This window comes from Cheilinus undulatus, linkage group 13, assembly GCF_018320785.1.
Source record: "Cheilinus undulatus linkage group 13, ASM1832078v1, whole genome shotgun sequence".
NCBI classification, from domain to species: Eukaryota; Metazoa; Chordata; class Actinopteri; order Labriformes; family Labridae; genus Cheilinus; species Cheilinus undulatus.
In genome coordinates this window covers 16,793,880-16,820,424 of record NC_054877.1, presented here as the reverse complement: position 1 = coordinate 16,820,424, position 26,545 = coordinate 16,793,880, and the positions used below count along the sequence as shown (strand labels likewise).

Here is a 26,545-nt window from a genome sequence, read left to right as displayed (position 1 = left end):
CTGTTTAGGGGGTTTTAAAGTTCTTTCCATGTTGGCTGTGATGGTACCACCTGAAAGGTATCGATTGTCAGTAATTGTATAAGGCACCAGAGCATCTTAGGCTAAAGGTTGATGGTCATCTTTGTGGTTGTATCATCTAATATGCAACTGTGGTCCAGGACCAAGGACGAAGGAGACTGCTGATAAAGGAGGCCTTTTGGGCTTGCCAAGCCAAGGGCTTTCTGGAAGAAGGTGATGGGTACTAGATAGCTTGGAAATGCAGTGGCTTCAGGGGTTGCATGAGCAAAACCCTTTGTGTGTGAGGAGTCCAGGGGATCTATGGAGAAGGATTTGCAGGTTGACCTTACGGAGGTTCTGGCAAACTGTTCTGTGACTCAGCAGGCAGAAGTAGGGCTCAGCGCAGGCTGTTCTCATCCACTCACCTAAATCCTTGCCAGAGGTTGTTGAGGGAGCCAAAGGCTTCTCATTGGCAAAGTGTCAGGTCTGGGAGAGGAGATTATATTCCCTTGAGATGCTGATGACTCTCTACATTGTTTGACTGTCTTAACTGGCACACCTCTTCGTTGTTGGGACTGTGCCTATGGGGACATAGACTTGGGTGGTGGCTATAAGAGCGCAGCAGAGGGTGTGCTTCAGCTACTGTGCTGTAAACCACTCAGAAACAAATTTAGGCATTACCTGGTGCATGCTTCTGTCAGAGTTGAGAAGTTTGTGATTTTCAGCATGAGCATGAGAATGACTCCATGAGCATGAACTCAAAGTTCAACTTAGGGGAGAAGGTTGTCAGTTTGGGAACCACAATATTTTACCTCTGCTTTTTCTGTCAGCACTTCAAGATCTGAGGCCATGGTACTCTGCCAATTAAAGTGTAAGTAAAGCGCTAGCTCAAAGCTAACTCCGCCCACTTCAAGATTTTAAAAAAAGCACAGAAAGTGAGCAGTTTGGTACTAAGAAGAGGGAGGGGAAAAGGAGTTTTTTTGTTTTTTTTTTAAGGACAGGTTTTTAAAGATGATGCGGAAGTGACAGTGATGTCCCCTTGTCAGAAGGTAACACAGAGTCCTGCAGCACTGCTGCCTCAGAGCGATCTTTTGAAGTGGAGGATTTTTCCCCTCCAGAATCCCCTGAAGCAGGCTGTGGAGTGGTGGTGGACCGTGTTGTTCCTGAGCACTACCTGTTTGCGCCATTTGCTCCAGCACCGGCATTACTAAAGCCGCAGCTCGGAGCTGAAGCAGTGCAGGAGCAGATGCAGGAGAGGATGGGAGTCCTCTCTGAATGGTAAAGTTGGTTAGAGGCGGTAACGTTCTACCATTTATATAGAAACCTATGTTTCTAAGTCACATATGCCATGCCTTTTCAGAAAAGATTTTTCAAAGCAGATGTCTCTTTGAGCTAATTAAAAGTCGTAAAATGCAGATTTTTTTATCAGTTCAGTGCGAATGTCAGAAATAACACCAGAATTGATGTGTTTTATCATAGCTCAGTCAGATACTTCAGTGTACAGCTGAAAAAAAATGTTGAAGTGGTCACTGCTTCTTTAAAGTTGGATTGCTCTCTCAAGGAGCAGAATGAATTTTTCCAAAGGTTAAGTAATTCTTGTTTCCTTGGGTCTTGTTTACAAGTGAGGGTAAAATGGCTTGTGAGATTGATAGATTGTTTTAGTTTCAGCTGTAATGAAGGCATTACACTGTGGTGAAGAGTGAGTGGAGAAGCAAAGCTTTTGATTTACCACTTGACCTGCATCTCTAACCTCATGAGCATTAATGGTAATCAGAGGTGGGTAGTAACGTGTTACATTTACTCTGTTACTTGAGTAGTTTTTTTTGAAAAATCCTACTTCTGAGAGTAGTTACTGAGCAGAATACTTTTTACTCCGACACCGTTATATTTGTGATGAAAAAAACGATCTACTCTCTTACATTGGGCTTGCACTGGTCTCTGCTTGTCTGTAATTTATTTTCATTAACTATTTTTTCACACTCAGCTGAGTTCTCACAGCAGTGTGAGGTAAAATCCTCAGCACCACAGAGTAAACGGAGGAGTGACCCCTCCCCCTTAACTATCAACAGTTGGAGATAATGGCTGAAGATGTAATACCTGCGTCTCCTTCAGAGGAGCATGTTTATCCCTGGCCCAACATCAAGACTCTTTGCCTCTCAGACCATGAGGAACAACAGCCACATAATGCGCTGCCTACTGCGTCTACCTAAAACGGTGGAAATCTCAAGCTTCAAAAATAGCAAGTCAAATCTGAGAAAGCTAAACAAGCTATAACAACTGCACTGCTGGTTAGCTAAACGTATAAGTTCAAATCTCTGTTTTAACTTGCAGACTGCAAAGACACAGTTGTGTCAGTGATAAATGATGTCTCGTGTCCAACCACCTCCGCCATAAATGTGATTTTACACACCATTATTCAACGTTACGTCGTAGGTGATAATATTATCATGTGTGTGTGGCATATCTCTGATATCAGTGATTATACTTAACATGGCTATAACGTGGTGCTACTGGGCCAAAGTTGTCTTTGGTTTTAATACGTATAGCTTGTCAGAGATGTTTGGGTTGGCAACACACTACTGTATTTTAATCCCAATTTTAGGCAAGATTTGACCCCCTAGATGATTGTGGGGGCGTATACCAACTGGAGCCTCGTCGTGAACAATTTTTTTGTCTGAGTAGTCTGCATGTGTTTGGTGTCAACATGATTAATTTTTTGCTCCAAATCACGTTGTAACCTCCCAGACCCTGAATCGTAAATATCAAACATGTTCGATATTTATGATTCTACGTCGGAGTGTGGCTGACAGAGTACCCACAACAACCAATGAGAGCAAGCAGAACTGGTAGCGCCACCAGACGGATCATACATAGCCTACTTTCACTGCTCACAACACTGAACACGTTACCTTAATTCCAGCCAGGATTTTATCCTGCGTCTTTCCCTTGTTTTATGATTTTTGCTGCACATGTAATGCATGCCTGGGCACTCTGTTGTGGAGGGACAGCAAGACAGTGTCGACAGACATCCATGTTTGTTTGTTTTTTTCTGAAGTCACGTGATCATGTAAGGTCATAGGCAGGTGTGAAAAATGATGAAAAATTTTTGGCAATTGTCCTGAAGTCTGTGGTCTCTTTAAAATCATTTCAGATTGAAAAATCATCTAGTGTGTGGCCAGCCTAAGACCGGCTCAGACTACATGATTTTTTCGGTTGTTCACGACAGCACCATTTCAGACTATTCAACACTGACGTGCTTGAGTTATTTTTCTAACATGTCAAAGGGAGGTAACCCATGATATTATTTTCAGTGCCATTGATTTTTTTTATGTTTTAGTTTGTATGTATGTAGTACCAAAATGTTAACTTACCTACTGCAGTGTTATTTGGAGGTGGTTTTGGAGTCATTCCTGTAAAGGAACATGTATGTATTAATCAAATAAATCTTTACAATTATTCCTGTCATGTACTAAACTGTAACTCCAGTGGGAAAGTGTAAACAGGAAAACTATGCTAGTAGCAAAGAAAAAACTTGGCATCTGATTTTCATTTTGACCAATTATGTTGCTTCAGTTAAATTGGATTATATTTGTTAGGGCTACATGATAATGTGAAAAGCCGATGTTGAATATATCCAAATAAAAGTAATCATGCAGGTGTGGCTGATAAAACAGGCAAGGCACATGTGCTACATCGGCAGTGTTGAGTATGTATTAGCAAACATTGAGCTGTGACCCTTTGAACGTATGTACTGTAAAATACCAAATAATAGCCCGAGTGTTTATTTGTCTCAATCGCTGAGCAGACCAGGCGTTTTTTTTTTTTTGGGACCAGGCGGCTATTTGAAACAGGCGTTTAATTCCTTTCTCACAAAAATCTTGCTTAGCAAAAATTGGAAAAATATGGTAAATTTTATCAAACTATTTATTTTCACCAGTATGAATATCACCTTTACATTTTTAAGACAAGATTACAGTACCATAGTTATACTTTTGTCTTCTTCTGTCAACTCAACACTCTCTAAACACTTTAAATACTGCTAAGGAACTAAATAAACACAAAGTTGACGACAGACAATTTAAAGTTAATGTCGTACTTTTTATTTTTTGGCTGCACCGGGGCATGGCGCTGCTATCTCACTTGAGAAAACCAGCAAGGGACTGGGGTGCCCCAGCCAATGACAAGGCTAGTACTCCCAGCCAATCAGGATCGGGTCAGAGGGAGCGTTCTTATTGGCCGCTGTAGCTTCCGTATTTCAGCTCAGTGAGAGGTTGATTCAATGGCGGAGTTACAGCGGTGTTCGGTCCTGTGTAGAATTTGTTCATGATGAGATGAAGTGTTTTCTTGCCTGTGATTTGGCCATTGATTTCAGTGGAAAAGCAGAGCAAAATCACTCCACGAGCGCTTTGCCACCATGAGTATTCAATTTAGCAGACATTCTCATGTGCGAGGAGGCACGTAAAGAGAGGGGCGGAGCTACGGAGCTCAAACGGGGAGAAGAACAGGAAGGGAGGGGGAGTTGATTCTACACGGTTATCATCTCGTCTCAGTCACATATCGGAGCAGTAAATAAATTACACCCGGCATTTATTTGGAACAGGCGTTTATTTGTCAAAATGTACTGCCACACCCGGCAGTTAATTGGGACCCGGCGATTATTTGGTATTTTACGGTAGTCAAAAAAAAGTGTCTTGGTCATTCCCGACTAAGTTTCTTGAACAACAGTAAAGAGAAAACTCCCCAACACAAGTCAATACTTGAAGTTATCCGTACCTGCTTGGATCTGACACAGCCAGTCATTGTAACTCTCACAATTCACATCGTTCCATGATCCCACTTCATTCAAGAAATACATTCTGTATTCAGCACATGATTCATCGTTGTTATGATTGTTTGGCTCTCCTTCCTGCCAATGCTGGAAGTTAACCTGTGTAAAAATGATATAGAAAAAAGTTTGGAACAAAATGGATATTGAAATTTTTACAAAATTTCAGTGCTTCAAAAAATGTATTAGACCACCCTAACCCTTAACAAAGTAAGGTTTATGCCACAGCTGCCCTAAATTAACAGCATTGGTAATTACCAAAATCATTTTTTATGTTTCTGCAATGGTTAATACACCAATATGTAGAAGCTCTTCAACCCAAATGATATTTTTAATGCTAAAATATAATTATTATTGTTATCAATGAATTTTCAAATTTACTGATTTACAAAAAACCTGAAAAAAATAATATTATTAATATTTCTTGACTCATATGTCAAATTATAGTTATTTACTTGCATTCCTGATCAGAAAAAATAGGTTTAGTGGTTGAATGTTATGCTTGATTAATTTCTGACTTCTCAGGGAAGCCCAGTGAGTCGGCTCAAATTTGAGTGAATTCAGTTTGAAATCCCTCATTCCTGTTCAAAATGGTAAAACATGGAGAGCTCACTGAAAATGAAAGAGTCGGCATTAAAGCACTTCATGATGCTGGATAGTCTTTGAGACAAATGTGACAGGTGGTCTAATAAATTTGTTAAGCACTGTTTATATTTAACCAGTTGACTGACCGCAGTTCCGTCACTCCATACATAACCAGTGCCTGAATCAGGAACATGAAGTCCAATCCAGGCTTTTCCATGGTTGCTGAAACAAATCACATAGATTCCACATTCCTTTTTCATTTGAAATTATAGAATAAAAACTTTGCAAACTTTTGCATGGAGATTTCATCATAACCATGTTTAACTGCAACACACTCAAAACTATTTGTATTATAAACAGAGCCCGATATGTCTCAAAGTGGCAGCTTTTCCTGAGCTTAATTCAATCACATGCCAATTTATTAGGACCAACAGCTTCCAGTTGGTTGGTTGATTGGTTGATTGAAGAGCCCTGTCCGACAGAGATCAGACTGGTCGGCCAGTCATGGGAGCAGGGAGCAGATGGAGCAGTGAGAAACAGCATAAGAAACAGCGCGCAGCAAGAGATGCACTGTAGTAAACAGAGAAGAGCAACGCAGCTCTGGGAAATGCAGGTAGAGAAAAGCACGCAAAGGGGCACGGATTGTTATTTTCTGATTATTTTACAGCATTTGCCCCTTAGATAACGTAGAAAAAAAACGCATCTTCCGCTCACTACAAAGAAGCAGTGTCTCTGCTCTGCCCTCCTTCACAGCATCAACTTCCGCAGCCTGTTTAACCACTGGTTGCCAAATAGGCTGCATGCATGGTATTTAGTCCCTTTACTATTGCATTAAAGTGTTTATGTTAACGTTAGTGTCTGTTACAGACAGAAAGCAGAGAAGATAAAAGATGATCTCTTCTGTTCATTAAGTCCCTTTTTCCTTATTTACCCTGGTAAATAAACGATGCATGGTGTGATAAATGCTCGTAAATGACACAATGCAGGCAGAAATAAGTGGTCCTATTAATATTTATTGTTATAAATTAAGACAGAACCTAAACAATTTAAAGATTGTTTGGTGACTAAGTGTAATACGGTTGACCAGGTTTTTCTTTGGTCAACTACAGGCCTACAATTTATCTATTGATGCAGTGTTGAGCAAAAAAAGACATAAGCAGCTCATACTTTCCCACTCGTAGTTCAAGCTCACTGTGGATACTGAGCAGGTCTCCTCCAATAGCCCTGCAGTAATCCCTGGCTTCATACCAGGTCTTCTCCTCTGATCTAGGCCCTGTAAAAAACTTCAATACAAATCAAAAGGGTTAAAAGAAGACCAAATGCATACAGCAAGATTTCCAGTATCTGGAATAACACTGACATATTCCCACCTTCTACATTTACACAACACATTTGTAAGTCTAAAGCATTATTATTTACACACCCAGCTAGCAATGGCCTTCATGAATATTGACCTGGAGTTCTTTTCAATGGAAAAGGGGAAGAGACTAAGGCAAAGTTTGTTTTTGTCCATCCCTGGAATTTATTTGAGGTTTATTATGCAAAAGATAGTGTCTGTTTAAGTTTTAAGTCTTAAAGCTTATATCAATCAGCAGTAGCCTATATGTAGTGGAGACATTCACACCCACTCTTAAGAACTGTGAACAATAAAATCATTGAAATTAGGGATGTAATGACCACAATATAGTTATGAATTAACACAAATAAGGGAACATTCACATTAGAAAAAAATATATTGTCATTCTTGTTTTTAACCAGTAGATGGTGCTATGTTAGTTTAGTAGCAGAAAAAGAACAGTGATTTTGCAGGACAAATTGATGTTTGAATTTATGTGAAAGACTTGGCCTGTGGTTTTACCTTAGCACAGACGCTTCTCATTCCAACTCGAGTCCAACCCTCTGCACACTTTGGGGGAGATTGAGTGGGTGGTGCAGGGGTCAAAACTGCCCCCTCTGCTAGATGTTTGCAGATGTATTTCTCCCTGTTGGTGCAGGGCAGCAAATCCCAGAGACCAGCCAAAATCCCAGTGGCCATGGCAACACAGCCCTGTTGGTAGCCTTGAGTTTTTGAAGAGGGGCATATCAATATGCATAAATACTCTAGCTATACTGTGTGATCCCTGTAATTTGAATATGGTGTAAATGTGTTTTTGTTTTCTTACCTGGCATGTCAGCATTCCAGTGTGTATAAGTGACTCGGGTATTGCTCGTCCACACGAATTCATCAGTGTTCCTCTGGTTTGAGAGCCCTAGCCAGAAGTGTCTTTCTGGTCTCAAGCCCACCAAACTGACAAGGAATGCGTTATCCACCCTGGAGTAATAACACAATGACCATTATGTTTTTTCTCTTCTTGAAATGTATAGATGTCACACATGTATAGAAATGTCAAAGTAGAGCTACATAACAGATTTGATGCTCTCACCCATTTGAAACATCAGCTAAGTAGGATTCTGAGCTCTTGCAGTCCTCCTTTGCCTCATCAAACGTCTTTGTCTCTGTTCCTAAAAAGTAGCAGTAGGAGCCATGCCGTTTCCAGCCCTGGGGACAACCCAGCTCTGATTAAAATTAAGATACTGTGATCAAGATGTTTAATCAATTGATTATTCATGCAAGGAACAGGAGCTTGGCTGACCATTAACTGAATGTGATATTGCATCCTCTTGCTTCAACTCTTCCTCATACATGGTTTTAGAAACATACGGCCTAATGTACACCAGTTTAACCTAGCAGCTTATTAAACATAACTCCACTCACAACTTTGCAGCCTCTGTTCACTTCTACTTCTTCTACGGGGTGATCAGTCTGACTCTGCTTCATACAGATATAGCCGTGTGTCTCATCACACCAGCGATCTGCCCAGTTTCCATTCTGCAAGAAAAAAACATTTAAATCTTTTAGCATACTCATACATAACATAGACTACATCCTGTATTTTGTCTGTACAGACTGTTCACTGTGCACATATTTGGTATTCTGGTTTATTTTGCAAAGAAACAAAACAAATCATAGCAACATAATGCAATTTTCTTCGTCTGATTATTATTGGATATACAATATCTAATATTATCCTGCCATCCTGTTTGTATTATTTGATGACCAAACACTTGTCACAAATTTGAGATCTATCTACACATTAACTCAGAAATAGCAAATTCTTAAGACTCAAAAGTTCTTAAACTGATTTTACCTTCAAGTCATGATCAATCCATGTTAACATGGTTAAAAAAAATGTTGACAAATTAACATAGATGGCTTTATACCTCTCCTCTAATAAGGACACAATCATCTGTATCAGTGGAGACTGAAGGTTTCCCAAACTCCCAGCTGGTGAAGGTGACTGCAGAGTGGTCACTCCAGTCAAACAGCCCCTCAGTCCCTTTATCATTCAGTCCAATCCAAAGCTCATCGGTGGACGCTGTAGACACGGACAGATTTAGTTTTGATTTACCAAAATGTTGCATCATTAATATGTTCTACCTACAAATATGTTATATTTATTTATAATGATAAACACTGACCAATGAAGATATTATTTGATTTGTTATCAAAGCTTTTGTTCAATAAATTAAATCTATTATAAAGGCATGTTTACTCATATTCTCATTTCTATCTTATTTTTTCACATTTAATATGTAAATACTTTTTGCCTTCTGAAAGCCAATAAATAATCACAGAATGAAGGTTGGAAAGGAGTTAAATCCACGTATATTACATCTTACCTTCCTTTCATTCAGTTCTCTTTCCTATACATACACACACATTGACAGTTGCACCCACACACTCCCCTCCCTTATTTTAATAGCTATGTTTTATTTATGCCTGTTTCTGCTCTTCTAACAGAATGTATTATCAGTACACTACAGACACTCATAAGATTACCCACAGTTTGACTTGTCTCACTTAATATTCTGTCATCACATCAGTTGATTCATGTGTGGCAGCTCCTTTATGATGATTGCATCGTATCACAGCAATCTCTGTCTTTCTTCCTCTATCGCACACACTTGCAAAAGTGATCATGGTATCATTACTAAAATATTCAGCATAATATACCTTGGTAGCCTTAAGTATCCTTGCACAGCTCGCCTGAGTACTGTCTATGTGTGAGCAACACTGTGAGAATATGGCTGTGACCAAAATCACAACCGGTCCCACATTATACAAGCATTTGCCAGTATGCATGTGCAAACGTAGCAAGCAGAGCGCTTCTGCAGGCATTTCATTCAATCCTTTAACAAAATAATTTTAATACCCTGAGATACAGTATTACTGCCCATTCCTACATGGATCAGTAAATGACTTCAATGTTTAAATAATAATAACTTCTCATTGATTTTGAACTGTTGCTCTTAACGTGCTAATGTAAAACACATTTAAAAAGTTGTTAAAGTACCTATTGCAGTCTCAACCTTATCATAATTGTGCATTGTATTTCTGTCTTCACATACCATATCCAAGCTGGGAGATGACAAAGCTTTGGTCCTCCACATTGCGGATGCTCACTAGGTCTCCTCCCTCTCTGCGACACTCTCTCTGAGCACCAGACCATGTTTGAGTTTGACGATTGAGGTGGAAGCAGTGGCCATTGTAGGGTATCCAAGGGCTTGGACAAAACCCCTGCTCAACTAATGGTGAAAGAACCAAGATATCAGGTAATAAATAGGTGATCTTAAACTCTAGTGGATGGAGGAAAATAGTTTCTTACTTTGCGGAGGACTTGGTGCTCTCCCATCCTTATAGCAGATGTACCCCAGTTTCTTTACACAAGATGAACTTTGCCATGTGTGCTCCGCAGCAGAGTCAACAAAAGCACAGTTGTGCCCAGGATTAGGGAGAGGATTTCCTGGATAAAACAAAATAGTTTAATGCAAGATTCCATTTTAACCATTTTTGCCATGATTGATTTAGACAATAGCTCTGTTTTGGTTTCCAGTGTGTCCTAAGGAAAGTAATTAGATGGGCAGCTGCTGAAAAATACGCAAGTGGCTGGAGGTCTTACAGGCTTTGCCAATGCAGGCTTTGGCTGGTTACGTGCGCTTGCATTGCAAAACAATGGCAAAAACACACAGGCTTTCTGGGTATAAAATAAAACTCTTCAAAAATTGTTTGATAGTGCATATGTTTGAGCCAACATTGTTATGTGGCCCATTTTGACCCAAAACTCCAGACTGAAACCTTACCGATCTTGCAGGCTGTATACCCTAGCTTCCTGGTCGGTACAACCAGTGAGTCCTTCTTAAAGGAGCAATACCTACTGAAATCACTGGAGGCTGATGCCTCTATTACTGCTATGTACCTCATACTACTAATCTTCAAAAATTCTGAAATATCCATTTAACATTAGGGGCAATTGTGCCATACTGTTCCTGAGCACGGCTGTTAACCTGTCTTTTTGATAACACTGTTACATAGGTACATCATCTGATAAAATTGCTGGTGGTATGCATGTACTAGGTTTGCAAATCCAATGAGAATTGGAATCCACCATGCTAGCTACTTATGTTATCAACTAGGTGGCATTTGTTCATGTTAAGTGCAGACAGTGGTGTTCATTGTGTTACTACTGATGTCTCATCCTACTTCAACATCTACTTTGCAGCTTAGAGCAAGACAGTGTGTCTGCAGACCGTTCATGTCTGACGACCACTCTCACAGACCCTGCATCTGAGACCACATATACTTCAGAACAGAATTGCTATAATTTTACGGTATAATGTATTTCCATAAAAAAAATGAAATCATCTTTATTCATAAACAAAATGTGGCAGTTTCAAGAAAAAAACTCCATTGCAAACATGACATACAAAGGAACATTTCATAAATAAAATTGAGAAAAAGGTCAGAGTTCTAATGCAGGATTAAATCGTGTATTTTGAAGTAGTAACATAAATGGTGGCTTGCTCTAGCTCTGTTAGTTTTAGCTAAAGCTAACATAGCTATGCTTGCTATGTAATTGACTCAACTTCATAAGCCAGTGTAGCTAAGTTAGCTTTAGCATTGTGAGATTTAGCAAACATTGCTTACTTAGCTGCTCTGTGCGCTTAAATTTAGCTATGTTAGCTCCAATATCTTTGTAGCTTGCACAGCCAATAGAGCTATGTAAGCCATGCTTGCTACATAAAAATATTTTCATGGAGGACAAGTTTTGTTCCTATAAGCAGACTGTTTACTCAGCCTTATTGAAAGTTTCATAGTGAGGACAGGTTTTTAACTTTTAACTTTATGGTAATCTAACTGTTAACTTCACCCTTACTCTAACCCTAAACAGAAGTTCAATCTGATTTCATTTTAAAAGTATTAGTGTGTATATCCATTCTGATATATACAGCATCTCAGGTGAACGGCCTGTCAGAGATGTACACTATGCAGTCAGAATCTTGTTGTTTAGAGGATGACAGTGGTCTGTGCTGCACTGATAAAAGGGTTTTTAAAGAGACAGGAAAAATTTAGAATTGGCTACACAACCCTACTCACTGACTGCCCACTTCCTTGTTTTAAAGGATGTACTTACATCTCCTGCAGACTATGCTCAAATATGTGAATCATGTCTGAGACCATCTTTTAAAGCAGCCGTGGGCACCTACACTTGTTTTCACAGTAGTTAAATGAGCTTGACTTTGGGGTCAAGGGAACTCAGATCCAGGCCTGGCTTCCTAATGTAAACCTCCCAAGTGTGTCTGTTGTTTATTGTTAGAGAGAGTTTGTTTAAAGTTTTTTTTTTGTTGTTGTTGTTTTTGTTGTTTTGCTTTTTTCTTGCCAAATTACACCTTAACTTTAAATGTGGAGATAAAACCAAAACAGTGAGCTCGAAGCCCACTGTAAAAAAAAACTGAAAGAAAGAGCTCAGGAGAACTGCAGAGTAGTGTCAATTTTATCTGCTGATTCATTAATAAAACAACTCCTTTTGTGTGCAAGTCATCCAACGATCAATTTTTAATATAAAACATTGAGTAAGACAGATTTAATGTTTGATTTGAAGTGGTAGAGGTTTCACCTTTCACGTGTTACTAAAATAAAAACTCACCTGCATTCCATCTAAGATAACGGAAAGGCTTGCCATCAGACCACTGCCAGCCGTGCTCTGGGTTCAGGACTAGCCCAATCCAAAGTTTGTGTCCCACTGCACCCATTAGTGCTGTGTTGATGTGTGTTTTCATGGTTGAAAGGGACAAAAAGGAAAAAAGACAAGAGTAAGAAATTGTTCCTCTTTTCCACATTGTTCCTGTTTTCATTGCTTAAGATCAAGTCCAGAAAAAGACAGAGATGAGTAAAACAAAACTGTCTGATGGAAACAAAGGTTAAAAAGTATATAGTCATGTATTGGTACTGGTAAATGAATTCTTAAGAACTTTTTTTTGCAAGATCAGATAGACACCCTTCTACTGAAACCCAAAGTTTATTATATTCATGTTCTTCTTTAAAACAGATTGCAAAATTTTCTTTTTGCTCACAGTGTTACAGTGATCCTATGACTCACAGTTTAGGGAAACAGTTCATTGGTCATAAGGCTCTTGAGCTCTTTCTTCTCAATTATCTGGTGTTTTATACATCAGACAGTACATCAACTGAAACTTTTAAAGCTTAAAATTCATGATTTTTGCAGAAATGGAGGGACATGTTCTTCCTGTATGTTAGAAACCTTAAACAGATGTGGTATGCACCTGAGCTATCACATGCAACATTTATGTTAGAAAGATTGCATTATAGGCAGCCTTATATATTTACCTTGTTCCAAGGTGCAGACTTATTGCTTCTGCATTATAATTTTACTGCATTTCTTGCCTTATTACGAGTTAAATCTCACACTGCTTTAATCTGATGAAGCTGCTTCCCTTCACATACAAACACAGAAATTTTACACAGCTTCTCTGCATAAGCTGCTGCCCTCCTACTTCATCATCAAAATGTCTTCAGTCTCAAAAGTTGACGTTTTTTTCTGTTTTTACTCTTGAGCTCTTGTTGTTAACAAAGCAATAAAAAATATTGTGGCTCTGAATGACATCAGATCCACGTGGTGGCAGCTTACTTGCGAGAACAGCTTGCTCCATTGGATCCACGACACTGAGCAGGGCGGCACTCTGCTGCCTGCAGCTGGCCTCAGCTTGAGACTGGGTCAGAACTGAATGTGTGTTGAACTGATAATATGTTCGTGATATCATGTTTTGGGACCAGTGTTCTGTGCCTGTGAATCAGAAATGTGAAACTAAATGATTCAGATACTCATGCATTTCATATACCACTGTAACCTGCATTTATCTTTAAGTACAGTATGATTCCAGTTTATTATAGAAAGTATAAGATCTAAAGTGCGATGCTCACCTGTTGTCGGGCAGTATCCCCACTGCTCATTTTCCAATCTTGTTCCAACTGCACACCAAGCCCTCTTTGATGAGGAGTCATACATAGTACAGTCTCCAAACCAGCGGTCTTTGTACAGGAAGGGAAACATGCAGATCTTACCAAACGCATTTCCGTCTATGGTATAAAGTTCTGAAAGGAAAACAACAGTAGTTGATCAGAATAAATTTCTTAACTTAACAAGAGAAAAAAATTAAACAGTTAAGCCTATCAGGCTTCATTAATAGTTCATACTGTCCTGTACCATACCTGCTCAAGTATCCTACTTTTAACTGATTTTGTTTCTTAAAACACATTTTTTTATAGCAGTGGTTTGAAATTTATGTCAGCTGGTAGCACCCTTGTGTCAAGGGTTGTATCAAATCTGTTAAATGCTGGCATCTGTTTTACCAAACTGCTGAATTACATAAGAGATTCTTTTACTGGACAGAAGAAGTCACCTGATCTGTTTTTATGGTCAAGCACAATAGAAATTGTTTGCATAATGGGAGTGTTAACATCCTAAGGCACAATAAAAAAAAAAACATTGGTACTAGAAATTTGTTAAATAGTTCTTGCTATCAGCCATAATTTTCACTATCAGTGCATCCCGGGTATGTGTATTTTTGCTCTGTCGTCACAGTTTTCCCTTATTGCCATGCATGTGTAAATGAAACATCTGAAACTTCAGTTTCCTTCAGGATTGATGAAATATTTCTCTCATGATAAAACCAAATCATGATATTGGAATTAACAGTACCCAGACAGTATGGGACTTGCAGATAATTTTCTTGTTTACTGTCCTTTTCACTTTCTCCAATAGCTTTTCATAGCCAAAGAAGTGATTTCATACCGCACCTCTGTATGTTCTTGAGCAGGCCCCGCTAGCTGTCCCTGTGATTGTGAAGTGGTTGTTTGGTCCAACAGATCTGGTGAGTGTAATAGAGTCATCAGGGCTGGCGACAATGTAGAGTTGTGTGCCTTTGAGGACAAGCAGTGTTTGGTTCCGGCATTCCCACTTTTGGAGTTCACTCTTGTCGTCACAGTCGTAGAGATTTATTTCACTCCCCACACTTTTGCCCTGTGCACCAATACACTTTTTGCTTGTGACAGCAAAAAGCCGATCACCGGTTGTCCAGCGTATGTCCAGACAGCGAGTTGATCTTTTCAGCAAACAAACATTGGTGGCTCTGTTTATAAGAGCAAATGGAGAATCTGCAGGGAAAAGGGTACAAAGTATTTAAAATATGTTGCACAAATCTATACAGATCTTTGCAAATGTGTAAGTTCTTTTGTTAGTGGATGATCATTTAAATAAATCTTTATGATAATCCTTTTTAAATGAAAAAATAACTGGTGAAAGGCATGGAAAAGATTTGTATTTTTCTTGTGTTTTGGCTTGGGGTTTTAATTAGACCACCAATGTTGGTCGGTGGTGCATCATGCTTCAGCTTATCTACGCTTCCCTCACTTAAAAACATCCTCTCCTATTTAGCTAGTTTGTCCACATACAGATGATGTAAGAGAAACCATGTCGCTGCAGTTGTTAGTCAAAATTGACTTTATCAAAAACTCAAGACAGTGACGTATTATTCTGACATAATCATTTCTAACATCTTGTGGTAAAATCACTGTCAACATTGCCAGTCCTCCAAACATTACAATACAAATTGGCCACACACAGACATTCATGACACATATCTAGAACAAATCTCACACCAGCATAAAATGTCAAATATAAAAGTTTGATTGTATACTGTACCGTTTGTTGCCGTGCATTGTGCTGCTGGGATGAAGAGCACAAAGGCCGCTAGAGTTATCCTTAGGGTCAGCATTCCTCTGATAAGTCTCAGAGCAGCGGGCATGCTCCATGCATTGCAAGCAGAAGACTTATGAGCATGAACATGGAAAAGAGACAATCTTATTTCCTCTGACGCCTACAGTTTTTTTTCTTTACATTGAGAAAGTGTCATGTTGCAGATTGGCACATTTCAACATTTTGCTACTGGTAAAAAAAGGGGAGGGGAGTTTTGAGAGGGAAGTAGGGACAACATACACAAAAATACAAACACACTCACTCACTTTCTGGCTTGCACGGATTTGATTCTCCAGAAATGGTTAAGGAAGTGGTCTCCTTTACTTCCTGTCTTGGAAGGGAAAAAAAACAGAGATTTATGCTTAACATGACTCATCAGAGTCTACGGTCTAGTGCAGCTTCCACGAAGGGCTCAGGACACATTCTTAATTTTTATTAGTTTGATTTAGACAAGGATTACAGAAATTTATGCACTCTTGATTCTAAAGACATAGATACAAGTATCAGCAGATATCAGCTTGAAAAGTTAAATATCAGTATTGTCAGATATAAATCATTCTGCTAATATTTGCAGCCAATATATTCTCCATACACAAGTGTATGTCATATATCGGCCATGAATAACAGTAAATATACCAGTGAAACCATCAGGTATAGGTGGCTGCCTAAGGCTCTACATACTCAAGGAGGCTAGTCGTGAGCCCTAAGCAATGTAGAAGAATCTGCAAATGTCAAACAACTACCAGACTGTCTACTTTCTAGCTTCTCTCTTGGATTTGAATGAGTCACCCTTTCTTTTCACAGGAGACACTTGGTGTTGTCTCCAATAAATAAGTTGTCTGTATATTGTATTGGTATCTGCTAAGATGAATTTGGAAATATTTGAAATGCCTGTTGAAATGTTTCATGTCGGCTCCAACCACCAGGTGCCTTAAAGTGGAACTCTTGAATTTGTGTCATGAAGTCGTAAACTCAAAGCTTCTTTGACTTATGATGTTGCGAATATCATAATACAGGAAAGCAGCTGCACTTTTAAGGGCATCTGGCAGTACAAGGTGCCCAGGACCCGTTGGGCAGGTACAGACACCAGGAGTGGCTGGGGGTAACCACATAGATCATGGAGGGGGCAGCTGGGAGGATACCTGCAGAGATGGCGCTTGGCCCAGATCTGGATAAGGCCAGAGCAGTACAGGACCTAGGTTGACGTGGCAACATGTAGAACCGTTATATGCTCCCATATCTGACCTGACCTGAATATTAAAAGAGTAGGGAATTCATATGGTGCCTTTTTGTGAGCCTGAACACCAGTGGTGTTGAAAATAATCATCTCCAAGATGTATCTTGATGCTTAAGTGGACAATTCCACATCAAATCAGAAAAAAAAAAAAATTATTGATGCGGACGGGTGCTGCTTCCCCTACAGCTGGACCAACCGTAGATACTCAAATAACGACGTGTTTCTAATTCAAACATGAGTACTTTCAATATATTTCAACAGTAGTCCAACTTAAAAGCTGCTGCTTTCCTGTCTTTACAGTAGCACCCACTGCACATGACACTTCTCAACTCATAACATGGAAGCAGAGTCTGCACTCTGCAGACTCTGCTTCCATGTTATGAGTTGAGAAGTGTCATGTGCACCCACTGCACATGACACTTCTCAACTCATAACATGGAAGCAGAGTCTGCAGAGTGCAGTCTGATGACAGAAACCTGGAGCCCAATATGATCAACTACATGGTGTAAAGAGCTTGCCATGTCAACAGTAGTCTGACCCAGTGGTGTCCAAAGGATGTGGTGAGGTATACTGGTCTATCTTGAGGCAAGTCTAGGTGTTCCCAGGGAATGTGTACAACCCTGTTAGTATTACACTAAACAACTACTACAGATACAGTTAAATGTGTTAGAAAGGCAATTTTACAAGAACATGAATAAGGTGTGCCTTGAGATTTTGGCTTGATCTTAGTTTTGCATTAGGCAAAAGAAGTTTCTGACCTTCACTAAGCAGCTCACTCTCCAATAGAAACAATGTCCTTGACATGCAAACATTTTCTTACTGTTCCTCCTTATTGACCATTTCACTTTTTGTAGTTGTCACATCAACCTGTGGTTGACCAGGTCTCATTCAAAATTACTAATGTTGCCATCACCCACTAGGGACACCATATAAGCGTTTCATAAAACTTCTTTCCAGCAAGAATTTTCCAAGAGGTGTGTATTCAGTCATCTAAAACATTGTTTGAACATGCACAAAAGGGCAAAACGCATAGAAAAACCTCCATTTTCAAATAAATTAACAACATTTGGACTAGGCTTTAGCTGCATTTAGTCAACTAGTTTGAGGTTCAAAAAGCACCCAGTAAACAGTCAAAATTGAGCACCGTTTATTTAACATAAAATCACAGCACCAGCAGATAAATGATGGGAAAGAGGTTTGTCAAGTGTGGCAAAGGCCATCAGTGCTAGCATCGCTGGTCTTTGTCTTTGCAGGCTAATGTCCACATGCCTGGATGTGGTTACTCAATGTCTGAGTAATATGTGTGAATACAACCCTGACACAGCCTACACATAACTTTATACCCATTTTCTAGATCAGAATAGTGCTGACCTGCACTGTTCCTACATGATGTGATCAATGTATGCTTACAGTAAAATGCCTCATAGGTGACACAGAAATAGAAAATTGCTGAAATCTCAACAGAGTAGAGTAACAATGCTCTGTTGCTGATGAAGAGAATTTTTGGTGCATCCTGAGTGTAGCAACACAATATCCTGTTTGAGTGGAGAAACGTTCAGATGTTGAGGTTTCTTCTCTGGCTCTTCCTTAACATCCATCATAGCATTTTGTATTTTCACTTCCTCTTTACTGATTCTCCTTTCTGAAGCGTAGGATTGGGCTAAACTATGCACCTATGAATTTAATGATATATGGGCTTGTGAGTAGATGTAGTTCATTTAACTACTGGGTAAGTCTCTGCAAACTTTGGCCAAAACAATCATAACAAATATCAGCCTTCAAACATGTTAGGGGCACTTCAGTTTCATCTGGTGACATGACTTAAACTCATTGTTTCTTGAGATGATTGTCTGGAAATGAAATCAGGAAATGAACGAAATAATATACATTAAGTGGAGATGCATTAATTGTAAAAATCAGACAGTATCAATGGTTTCTTTGCATTTTTTTGTATTGGTTTTTCAATGATATCATATAAATTGTCAGTTGTAGTCCCGTTCTCTTTACATGTCAATGGAGCGTGCCTTACAGACTGTATGTGGCTGATCAATTTCATAACCTATCAGCAATCATCACTGATCATTGTCTGATGGACCCTTTGAACCTAAGCAAATGTTTCTTTCATACTGGTGAAACCAGCTGCTTAGTGTTGAATGACTTATGAACAGGATTTGCTTGTCCCTCTGGTGTCTGTCTGCAATGTAAAAACTGCCATTTCACTTCTACTGGAGTCTCATTTTCAATGATTCCACAGTAAAATGTATATAAGATTCTACAGCTTTACTAATGCCACTTTGGAGGTATTGATATGGAAAAGAATCTTGATGTGAACTTCAATGTGAATTTCTCACAGTTAAGGGAATTACAATTTGCCAAAATAAGAGCATCATGATGTGGATTCATAAAAATTAAAAAGTCAAGGGTTGTCAGCTCTCTCCTTTAGAAGAGACATCAAAACTGCAGTTTTTCCAAAAGCTTGATTCAGTCTTTTCTGATGTGTGTCAGGTAGTGAGGGAATGTATACACATGGATATTTTTACACTTTTTACAGAGTGTTTCCCACATTTATTTATTTTTCAGATAAGTATTTTTTGGCCTTCTTTGCCTTGAGATTTACTGATTATTAGAGAGACAGTAGATAAAGCCAGAAAAAAGGATGAGAGAGTACTGAATGATACTTAATAGGGGTGCAACAATACATGTTTCTGTATTGGACCGTTCAATACAGTGGTGGACTGAACCAAGACCACTGAATTGAACAATACGCAATTTTATATTTATCAACTTCTGACGAGGTGCTCTGTGCTGAAAGCTCAGTGGATATGTTCTGCACAGCAGAACGTGTGTCAGGTATAGCTGCACCAGATACATTTAATTTTTCATTTGATGTTTTTTTTAAATATTCTTATAGAATTGTACACCATAGAAAAGTGGTTCTAAAATTGTTTTCATGTCAGGGATTGGGAGTGTTTGTTTGATATTCTGCCAAAAATTGAAAATACACCATCAGGGACCTCCAAATGATACAGTACTGTATGTAGTTGATACTGTGTTGTTAGAATATTTCAAATGTTTCAGAAAATATTTAGGGAGCAATTTATTTGTAATATATACTCTGCTGCTACTGTACACCACATAAAATGGGTGATTTCTCCATCAGATAAATTTATTTTTTCAATATTATTCTTATTTTGACATGGTGCTGTTTTTGTTTTATATGGTGCTGAGTATGCACAGCAGAACATGTGTCAGGTATAGCTGCACCAGATACATTTAATTACCCGCGCCGATGAAATCAGCAGGGGGTTATGTAAAGGGTTCCGTATCTTTGTTCGTTTCTTTGTTTGTTTGTTTGTATTTGTACAAGATAACTCAAGAACGGAAAGTCGGATCTTCACCAAACTTTCAGGGAATATTAGGATAGTGACGGGGAAGAATTGATTAGATTTTGGTGATGATCCGCACACCCGTTCGGTTTTTCTCGCACTTTGAGTTTTGAACACCATAGTAATCAATGGGAGCGTGAGTTCTACGGTGGCGTTGCTTAGGCGTGGGTCTGCCGCCTCAAAAGGCCATTCTAGTTTTCAATAAGTAAAAAAGGCATGGAAATTTCTCTAATTTTTTTTTTTTTTTTGAAAAAGTATCGAACTGTGACAAAAACATGTTGAATCGAACCGTGAATTTTGTGTATCATTGCACCCCTAATACTTAAACCACAGGCTGCCCGCATACGAGAGGTACAGCTCAACCACTAGGCCATCTTCTGCCTCATTGTCAACCACATTTACATGGCTGATGTTTGAATGTTTAATTTATGAGAGTGAGCTGCATTTTCATGCAGATATACGTTTTCATAGACTAATGATACAAGAATACAAGGGGAGCTGGTTTATCAATACAGACAAAGTTCTGCTTTTTATTGTCATTAACATTGTTGTGTTTTACCTGAGAACATCAAATCCTCCCTGTACATAATATAGTACAACTTGGATTACTGATTTACTACAAATGGGAGTCGGAGCAGTTGTGTACAGATTCTACACCACCATAGAGAATTTAGAAATAGAGATCAGTTGCTGATCTATTCCAGAAACAGTGTAAGACTCCCACACTGCCAGCATTTGCTTTCACTTTTGACTCAGGATGTTGTAAGGAATATACAATTTTTTGAAAGTCACTCTTTTTTTTTTTTTTTTTTTTTTTTTTTTTTTTTACAAAAAAAGTCCCATTTCTCATAGGTTAACAGTGGGTTAACTGTGGCAAAAATAGGATAATTGTGAAAATGGGTTAAGAATGGGAAAATATGGGTTGGAACCCAGCCAGCATGTCCATGTGGGCCCCATATGGGTTATATGCAGGTTACACACATGAACATCAAGGCTTTTAGAGATGCTTTTGTAACCCTTTCCAGCTTCATGCAAGTCAGCAATTCTTGATCGTAGGTCTTCTGAGAGCTCTTTTGTGCCAGGCATGGTTCACATCAGACAATGCTTCTTGAGAACAGCAAATTCAAAAGTAGTGTGTGTTTTTTACAGGGCAGGGCAGCTTTAACCAACACATCCAATCTCATCACATTGATTGGACTCCAGGTTGGCTGACTCCTGGCTCCAGTTAGCTCTTGGAGAAGTCATTCACCTAGGGGTTCACATACTTTTTCCACCCTGCACTGTGAATGTTCATATGTTTTGTTCAATAAAAACATGAAAACATATCATTTTTTTGTGCAGTATTAGTTTAAGTAGACTGTGTTTGTCTATTGTTGTGACTTAGATGAAGATCAGAACACATTTTATGACCAATTTATGCAGAAATCCAAGAAATCCCAAAGGGTTCACATACTTTTTCTTGCAACTGTATAACCCATACAGGTCCCACAAGGACATGTTGGATGGGAAAAAATACTGAAAAGCTGTTGAAAGGTGCCAAAATGGATAAAAAGTGGCAATAATGGGCAAAAAGTGGCAAATATGGGTTACAGAGACAAAAATATGCCAAAAAAGAAATGCAAAAATGTATTAAAAGAGTTAATAAAAATGGGCTATAAAAACAGTCAATGTGCCCTGAACTGGTTGAAAGACGAAAAAATGTGGTTTAAAGTGGCAAAAATGGGTTAGAGAGGCAAAAATATACAGAAAGCTGTCAAAAATGGTCGGAAATAGTGACAAAAATGGCCCTAAAAGTGTCATGAATAAGTTAGTTGAACATCAGAACCCAATAATAACTGAACACACTTTTCAGCTCCAAAATGAAGTAGCTGTCTGCCAAGACACTAGTGCCAATACTATCAATCCAACACACATATATTGATATTGATATGATCAGTAAATCACAATTGGGAGGGCCATTTACTGGCCTGATCCTATTGTTCAAAACTTCATTGTATATTCTCTGGATCTGCATGGAGGTGGTTTTCTCTTTTTAGTCAGTTTGTTTTAGTCACATTTAAGATTTGATTGAATGTAAGGCAAATTAACAGCTCTATTTCAATTCATTCTCTGGGGCTTTAACTTATGAAAGACAGTTAGACTGTTCTCATTTTTTCATGCACAGTGAAATACCTTCATTTCCTGCTACAGCTAATAGAGGCACAATCATTGGCTTTCTGTGAGTTTATTGAATCATCTGTTTTATTATATATAGGCTGTCACTAACTTGCTCCTCCTCTCTTCCATAATTTCCATGAATTCCTCTTATCTTGAAATCCTTACACAGAGCAAATTGATAGGATGCTCTTTATGAGATGATGTAATCGTTTTTTTATCGGTTCATCCGCAGCCTTCGAAAGCATAATCAAACAAATGACTTGATATTACTTCAAAGCTCATTGGACTCACTAGTCAATAGGCTACTGTATGGGTGTTTAAATCCTGCAGAAGTCCTAATCTTGTCAGTCTGTAAATATGACATTCTTCACTTTCACATCACTGGTGTGCAGAAAAGTTGGTGACTTCACAATTTCAAAACAGAACATGCTGTTTTTTTCCCTGTGATTTTTATCTCTGAAAAGTCAAGATAAGATCCAGTAAAACTCTGCTTTCACCACATGAAGTACATGACAGGATAGATGACCTGATCTGACTTTACCTCAGAAATGAGGGCATGTATGTACGTAAGCAAAAGTCGTAGTAACCTGTGGTTTATGATGAGTAAATTCAGAAAGAAAATCCAAAGCCACACTGCTACAAAGATGTATAGTAATTTTTGTTTTCACCATAGTTTCGCTCCCTATTGAATTGGCATAAAATGTCAGCCATGTTCATTACTTATACGACTTGACTGTCATCTGGTGCAGTTATCAGTCATCAATAAAACATGAGGTTCTCTAAGCTGCAGAAATAAGGGACGGATGTCATAAAATCACACAGCGGAAATGTAAAGCAGCTGACTGAGTACATGGACTTTAAGCTGGAATTTACAGATAACAAGTCACGTCTCACACTCAGTTGTTGTGATAAGTTGATCTCAAATAACTGGCACAAAGTATTAATCAGAGTGTTGCTGAGGGTGCTGACCATGCTGCAAGGATCTCTCCTCATCAGGCTTTATTTCAATGAAACATTTTTTCTCCAAATATGAAGGACGTACTTGTTCTGCTGCCAGGTAAGGGAGTATGTTTGAAGTATATTTATAACTCTGTATTACTGTTCTGTTTAACTTTGTGGAAGTGTTCATTATTGATATGATACTGGTAGACTAAGAAGTTTAAAGATATGAAGAAATTCACCAAACTAGCTGTGCAGTCACAGTGTTCTTGAAACATTTTTTGACGTTTCTCTCACGCTTTCTTTTCTGCTTATCTCTTTGTTATAAACTTTCTTTACAGTGTTGTTAGTCATCGTGTCCTCCTGCACTGATGAGGAGTTCAGCTGTAAATCTGAAGAGTGTGTTCCTGCTCTAGTCGTCTGCGATTTTAAGAGGGACTGTAAAGATGGCTCGGATGAGGAGTTTTGTGGTACGCTGAAAGTTTACTGTGAAGCTTTTTCAATACAGCCTAGTTTATATTTAACTGACAGGTTCCCAGCGCAGCAACACTGCAAAATATTAAAAAATGGCAATAAGTGCTAGTTAATAGCTGCTGATAAAGAAAAAAATATAACTGCAAATCATGTGTTTCTCTTGGCAAAGTGGTCCTGACTGAACTAAAGAAAAATGCAACAGATGCAGTAAAAGCAATGAACATCATGTGACTGGGAACAAGAATGCTCACAAGTTATTAAACAGTCCCTTGACTTTGATTCTCTCTGAATGAACTTTTCACCCTGCCTACCTCGTCCCCACTGCTTTTTAAGGGACTTGTGACTTTGAGCATCACTCCTGTGGTTGGAACGACACCAGTGACGAGTCTTATCACTGGAGATGGCAGACAGCAAACGTCACCTCAGTACCAGGACACGACCACACCACAGAAAGTCCGTGGGGTAAATATTCACTTCCTGTCTTGTTCCTGACAGCATTATAAATCTCGGATAAGATTTTTGATTACATCCTTTGATCTACTGTGTAAATGGTGCTTTTGTTTTATATTTCTCTGCTGGATTCAGGGCATGTCATGCATATAGATGGGAAACAAGGTGGTTTCTTTTCAAAGGCTAATTTGGAGTATTCGGTTAACAGTCAAGCAGCTTTGGGATGCCAGATCAGGTACTAAAGTTATCTAACCCTTCACAATCGTTATTTTTCTATTTCTCTAAACCCTATTTGCTTTGTTGGTTGTATTAAAACAGTTGTCTGTTTTTTTTTCAGCTTTTGGTACCACATTTACGATTTCTCGTCATCACCATCAAGATCATCCCTCATACTAACGATGTTTAGAGGCTCCTCAGAGACTAAGCTGGTTGAGATTTCTAAAAGTGACACTGATGGTTGGGAGAAGTCCACAGCCTTCATTGGTAATCAGCCAGGGGGATATAAGGTCAGTGAAATATCCTCTTTGTTATCAGAATGCAAGCACTAACCCAGGTCAGTGAGGAAAATACAGTGCTGCAGAAAAGACCAATGCATGCTCTTTTTGTCTAAAAAACAAAATTGTTTGACTCTCACACAGAGTGAAGAATTTAAAAAGCAGAAGTTTCTGTGACACATAAAGCTCTATGGGTCAGCTAAGGTACTCAACAAACCCTTACTTGGTCTAAGAAAATAATATAGAATTCAAAGGAGTCAAGTCTGGGTCAAATGTTCTAATACAAACATGAATGCTTTCTTGGGGTGCATAATTGCTTTCTAAAGCCTGATGTGTAATTTTCTGTTGAATCTTCGCCGTAGCATATGCCATTGGTTTGAATATCCCTGAACATACAGAGCTCTTTGCATAAAGCCGTGTGTAAACTTCCCAAAAAGTTTGAATATGCATCACAACAACGTTGACTGCAATCTGTTGAGTGACTGTCTGAGTAATATCTACAAGTATTTTGTGCACACCCTGGCATTACTAAAATAAAAACCTCAAAATTTCAGAAGTTTGTGTGAAAACACCACCAGTTATACAAAACACCTGTAAGATATCTTGATTATTTAGACTACCATAGTAATCCTCATGTAGAACCCCAAAATGTTCTGGGAACTCTGAGTGTCAGAGCTCAGATCAGAAGCCAAAGCAAAGTAAAAATAGTGTGTCACAGTTTTATCTGAAGGAATCAAACAATGCCAGGCTTTATTGATTTATTTACATATTAATCAGTCTATTTTCAGAAACAGTACATGGGCATTGTTGCATCTAATTAGAGTACAATCCATGCAAGACATCTAGCCACATACAGTCATCTGCACAAGTTTTAGGCATGTAGGCCGCTCACCACTGGCCTCCATGTGCCACAACCCAGGCCTGGAAGGGAGCTGTGCTTACTCTCCACATCCACTTCTTACTGTGCCCTCAAGGTGTGGTCACTGTTATTTTTTTTTTTTTTTTAAAGATTATTTTTCCCATGCTCTTTGTAATATGCAAGGGCATCCAGAGCATGCCCTGGGTTGTGTCAATCCTCCTTCTCACCTAAAGGTGGCCTCAGGCAGGCTTACTCGCCATTCCACGCCTTATTCAGCCTCGGTTTTGGGCCCTAACATGCTTAGAAGTTCTGCACCATATGTAGGTGCATAAAAACAGCACTAACAGAGCAGAAATACTGCAGACAGGCAGCCACTATCATGCATAAAATCATACAGTGAAGCAGACATAAATATGCAGATTGAAGGCAATGACTAAAAATAACAAATAAGAGCAGTAAGTGAAATTAAATCTAAGAAAAAACTAAAAAGAGGAGTAATATAATAAATTTAAAACATCAAACAGGTTGCTAAGTGTTCACAGATATGCTGTTGATATGATGTTTTGAATGCTTTGAAGTCAGTTGTGTTTTTTTTTATTTCGATGGTAAGGTTTTATAAATCTGTGGTCCTTCAGCTGATAAAGGGACTGTCTAAATGTTGTCTCACACTTAACTGGTTTACAGTCTCTACTAACTGCACCTCATGTAGTGGCTCATTTGCTGGGTTATTTCTGAATTATTTGACTGACCATTTGTGTTCAAAATACATGGCTTAAGATTTGACATGCACTTTTTACCTCTCTTTCTAATTATTCTTATCTGTGTGGAGCTTCAGTTTGATGCAGATCAAGGGTGTAGATTACCTGCTTTTATTGTCCATTACCTCAGCCCTTTATTGTACTTTATCATCCCTGTTTCCTGTTATTACACAACATCTAATTTCCTCCAGGGGCTTTATTAAACAGTTCAATCAAAAGAGACAAGAGAA

The 26,545-nt window shown here is 38.8% G+C and overlaps 2 protein-coding genes across 2 annotated transcripts in view; one reads left to right on the top strand and one right to left on the bottom strand.

Moving 5' to 3' along the window:
- Nucleotides 1-15,683, bottom strand: part of LOC121519761 (macrophage mannose receptor 1-like) — a 30,578-nt gene extending 14,895 nt beyond the window's left edge. Inside the window, exons 1-16 of the mRNA XM_041802645.1 lie at nucleotides 15,508-15,683; nucleotides 14,604-14,960; nucleotides 13,728-13,898; nucleotides 13,435-13,590; nucleotides 12,433-12,543; nucleotides 10,114-10,251; nucleotides 9,857-10,033; nucleotides 8,669-8,823; nucleotides 8,163-8,276; nucleotides 7,831-7,946; nucleotides 7,570-7,718; nucleotides 7,266-7,465; nucleotides 6,575-6,690; nucleotides 5,554-5,629; nucleotides 4,771-4,924; nucleotides 3,369-3,407 (exon numbers count right to left, since the gene is read on the bottom strand). Coding sequence (XP_041658579.1) covers nucleotides 3,369-3,407; nucleotides 4,771-4,924; nucleotides 5,554-5,629; nucleotides 6,575-6,690; nucleotides 7,266-7,465; nucleotides 7,570-7,718; nucleotides 7,831-7,946; nucleotides 8,163-8,276; nucleotides 8,669-8,823; nucleotides 9,857-10,033; nucleotides 10,114-10,251; nucleotides 12,433-12,543; nucleotides 13,435-13,590; nucleotides 13,728-13,898; nucleotides 14,604-14,960; nucleotides 15,508-15,610 — 2,332 coding nt within the window. The 5' untranslated portion in view covers nucleotides 15,611-15,683. The remainder of the gene's footprint in view (nucleotides 1-3,368; nucleotides 3,408-4,770; nucleotides 4,925-5,553; nucleotides 5,630-6,574; nucleotides 6,691-7,265; nucleotides 7,466-7,569; nucleotides 7,719-7,830; nucleotides 7,947-8,162; nucleotides 8,277-8,668; nucleotides 8,824-9,856; nucleotides 10,034-10,113; nucleotides 10,252-12,432; nucleotides 12,544-13,434; nucleotides 13,591-13,727; nucleotides 13,899-14,603; nucleotides 14,961-15,507) is intronic.
- An 8,919-nt stretch (nucleotides 15,684-24,602) lies between these two features.
- The window catches only part of si:ch211-106h4.4 (MAM and LDL-receptor class A domain-containing protein 1), a 42,201-nt gene continuing 40,258 nt past the window's right edge, over nucleotides 24,603-26,545 (top strand). The window contains exon 1 of the mRNA XM_041803013.1: nucleotides 24,603-24,710. Within this exon, the coding sequence (XP_041658947.1) occupies nucleotides 24,603-24,710 (108 nt within the window). The remainder of the gene's footprint in view (nucleotides 24,711-26,545) is intronic.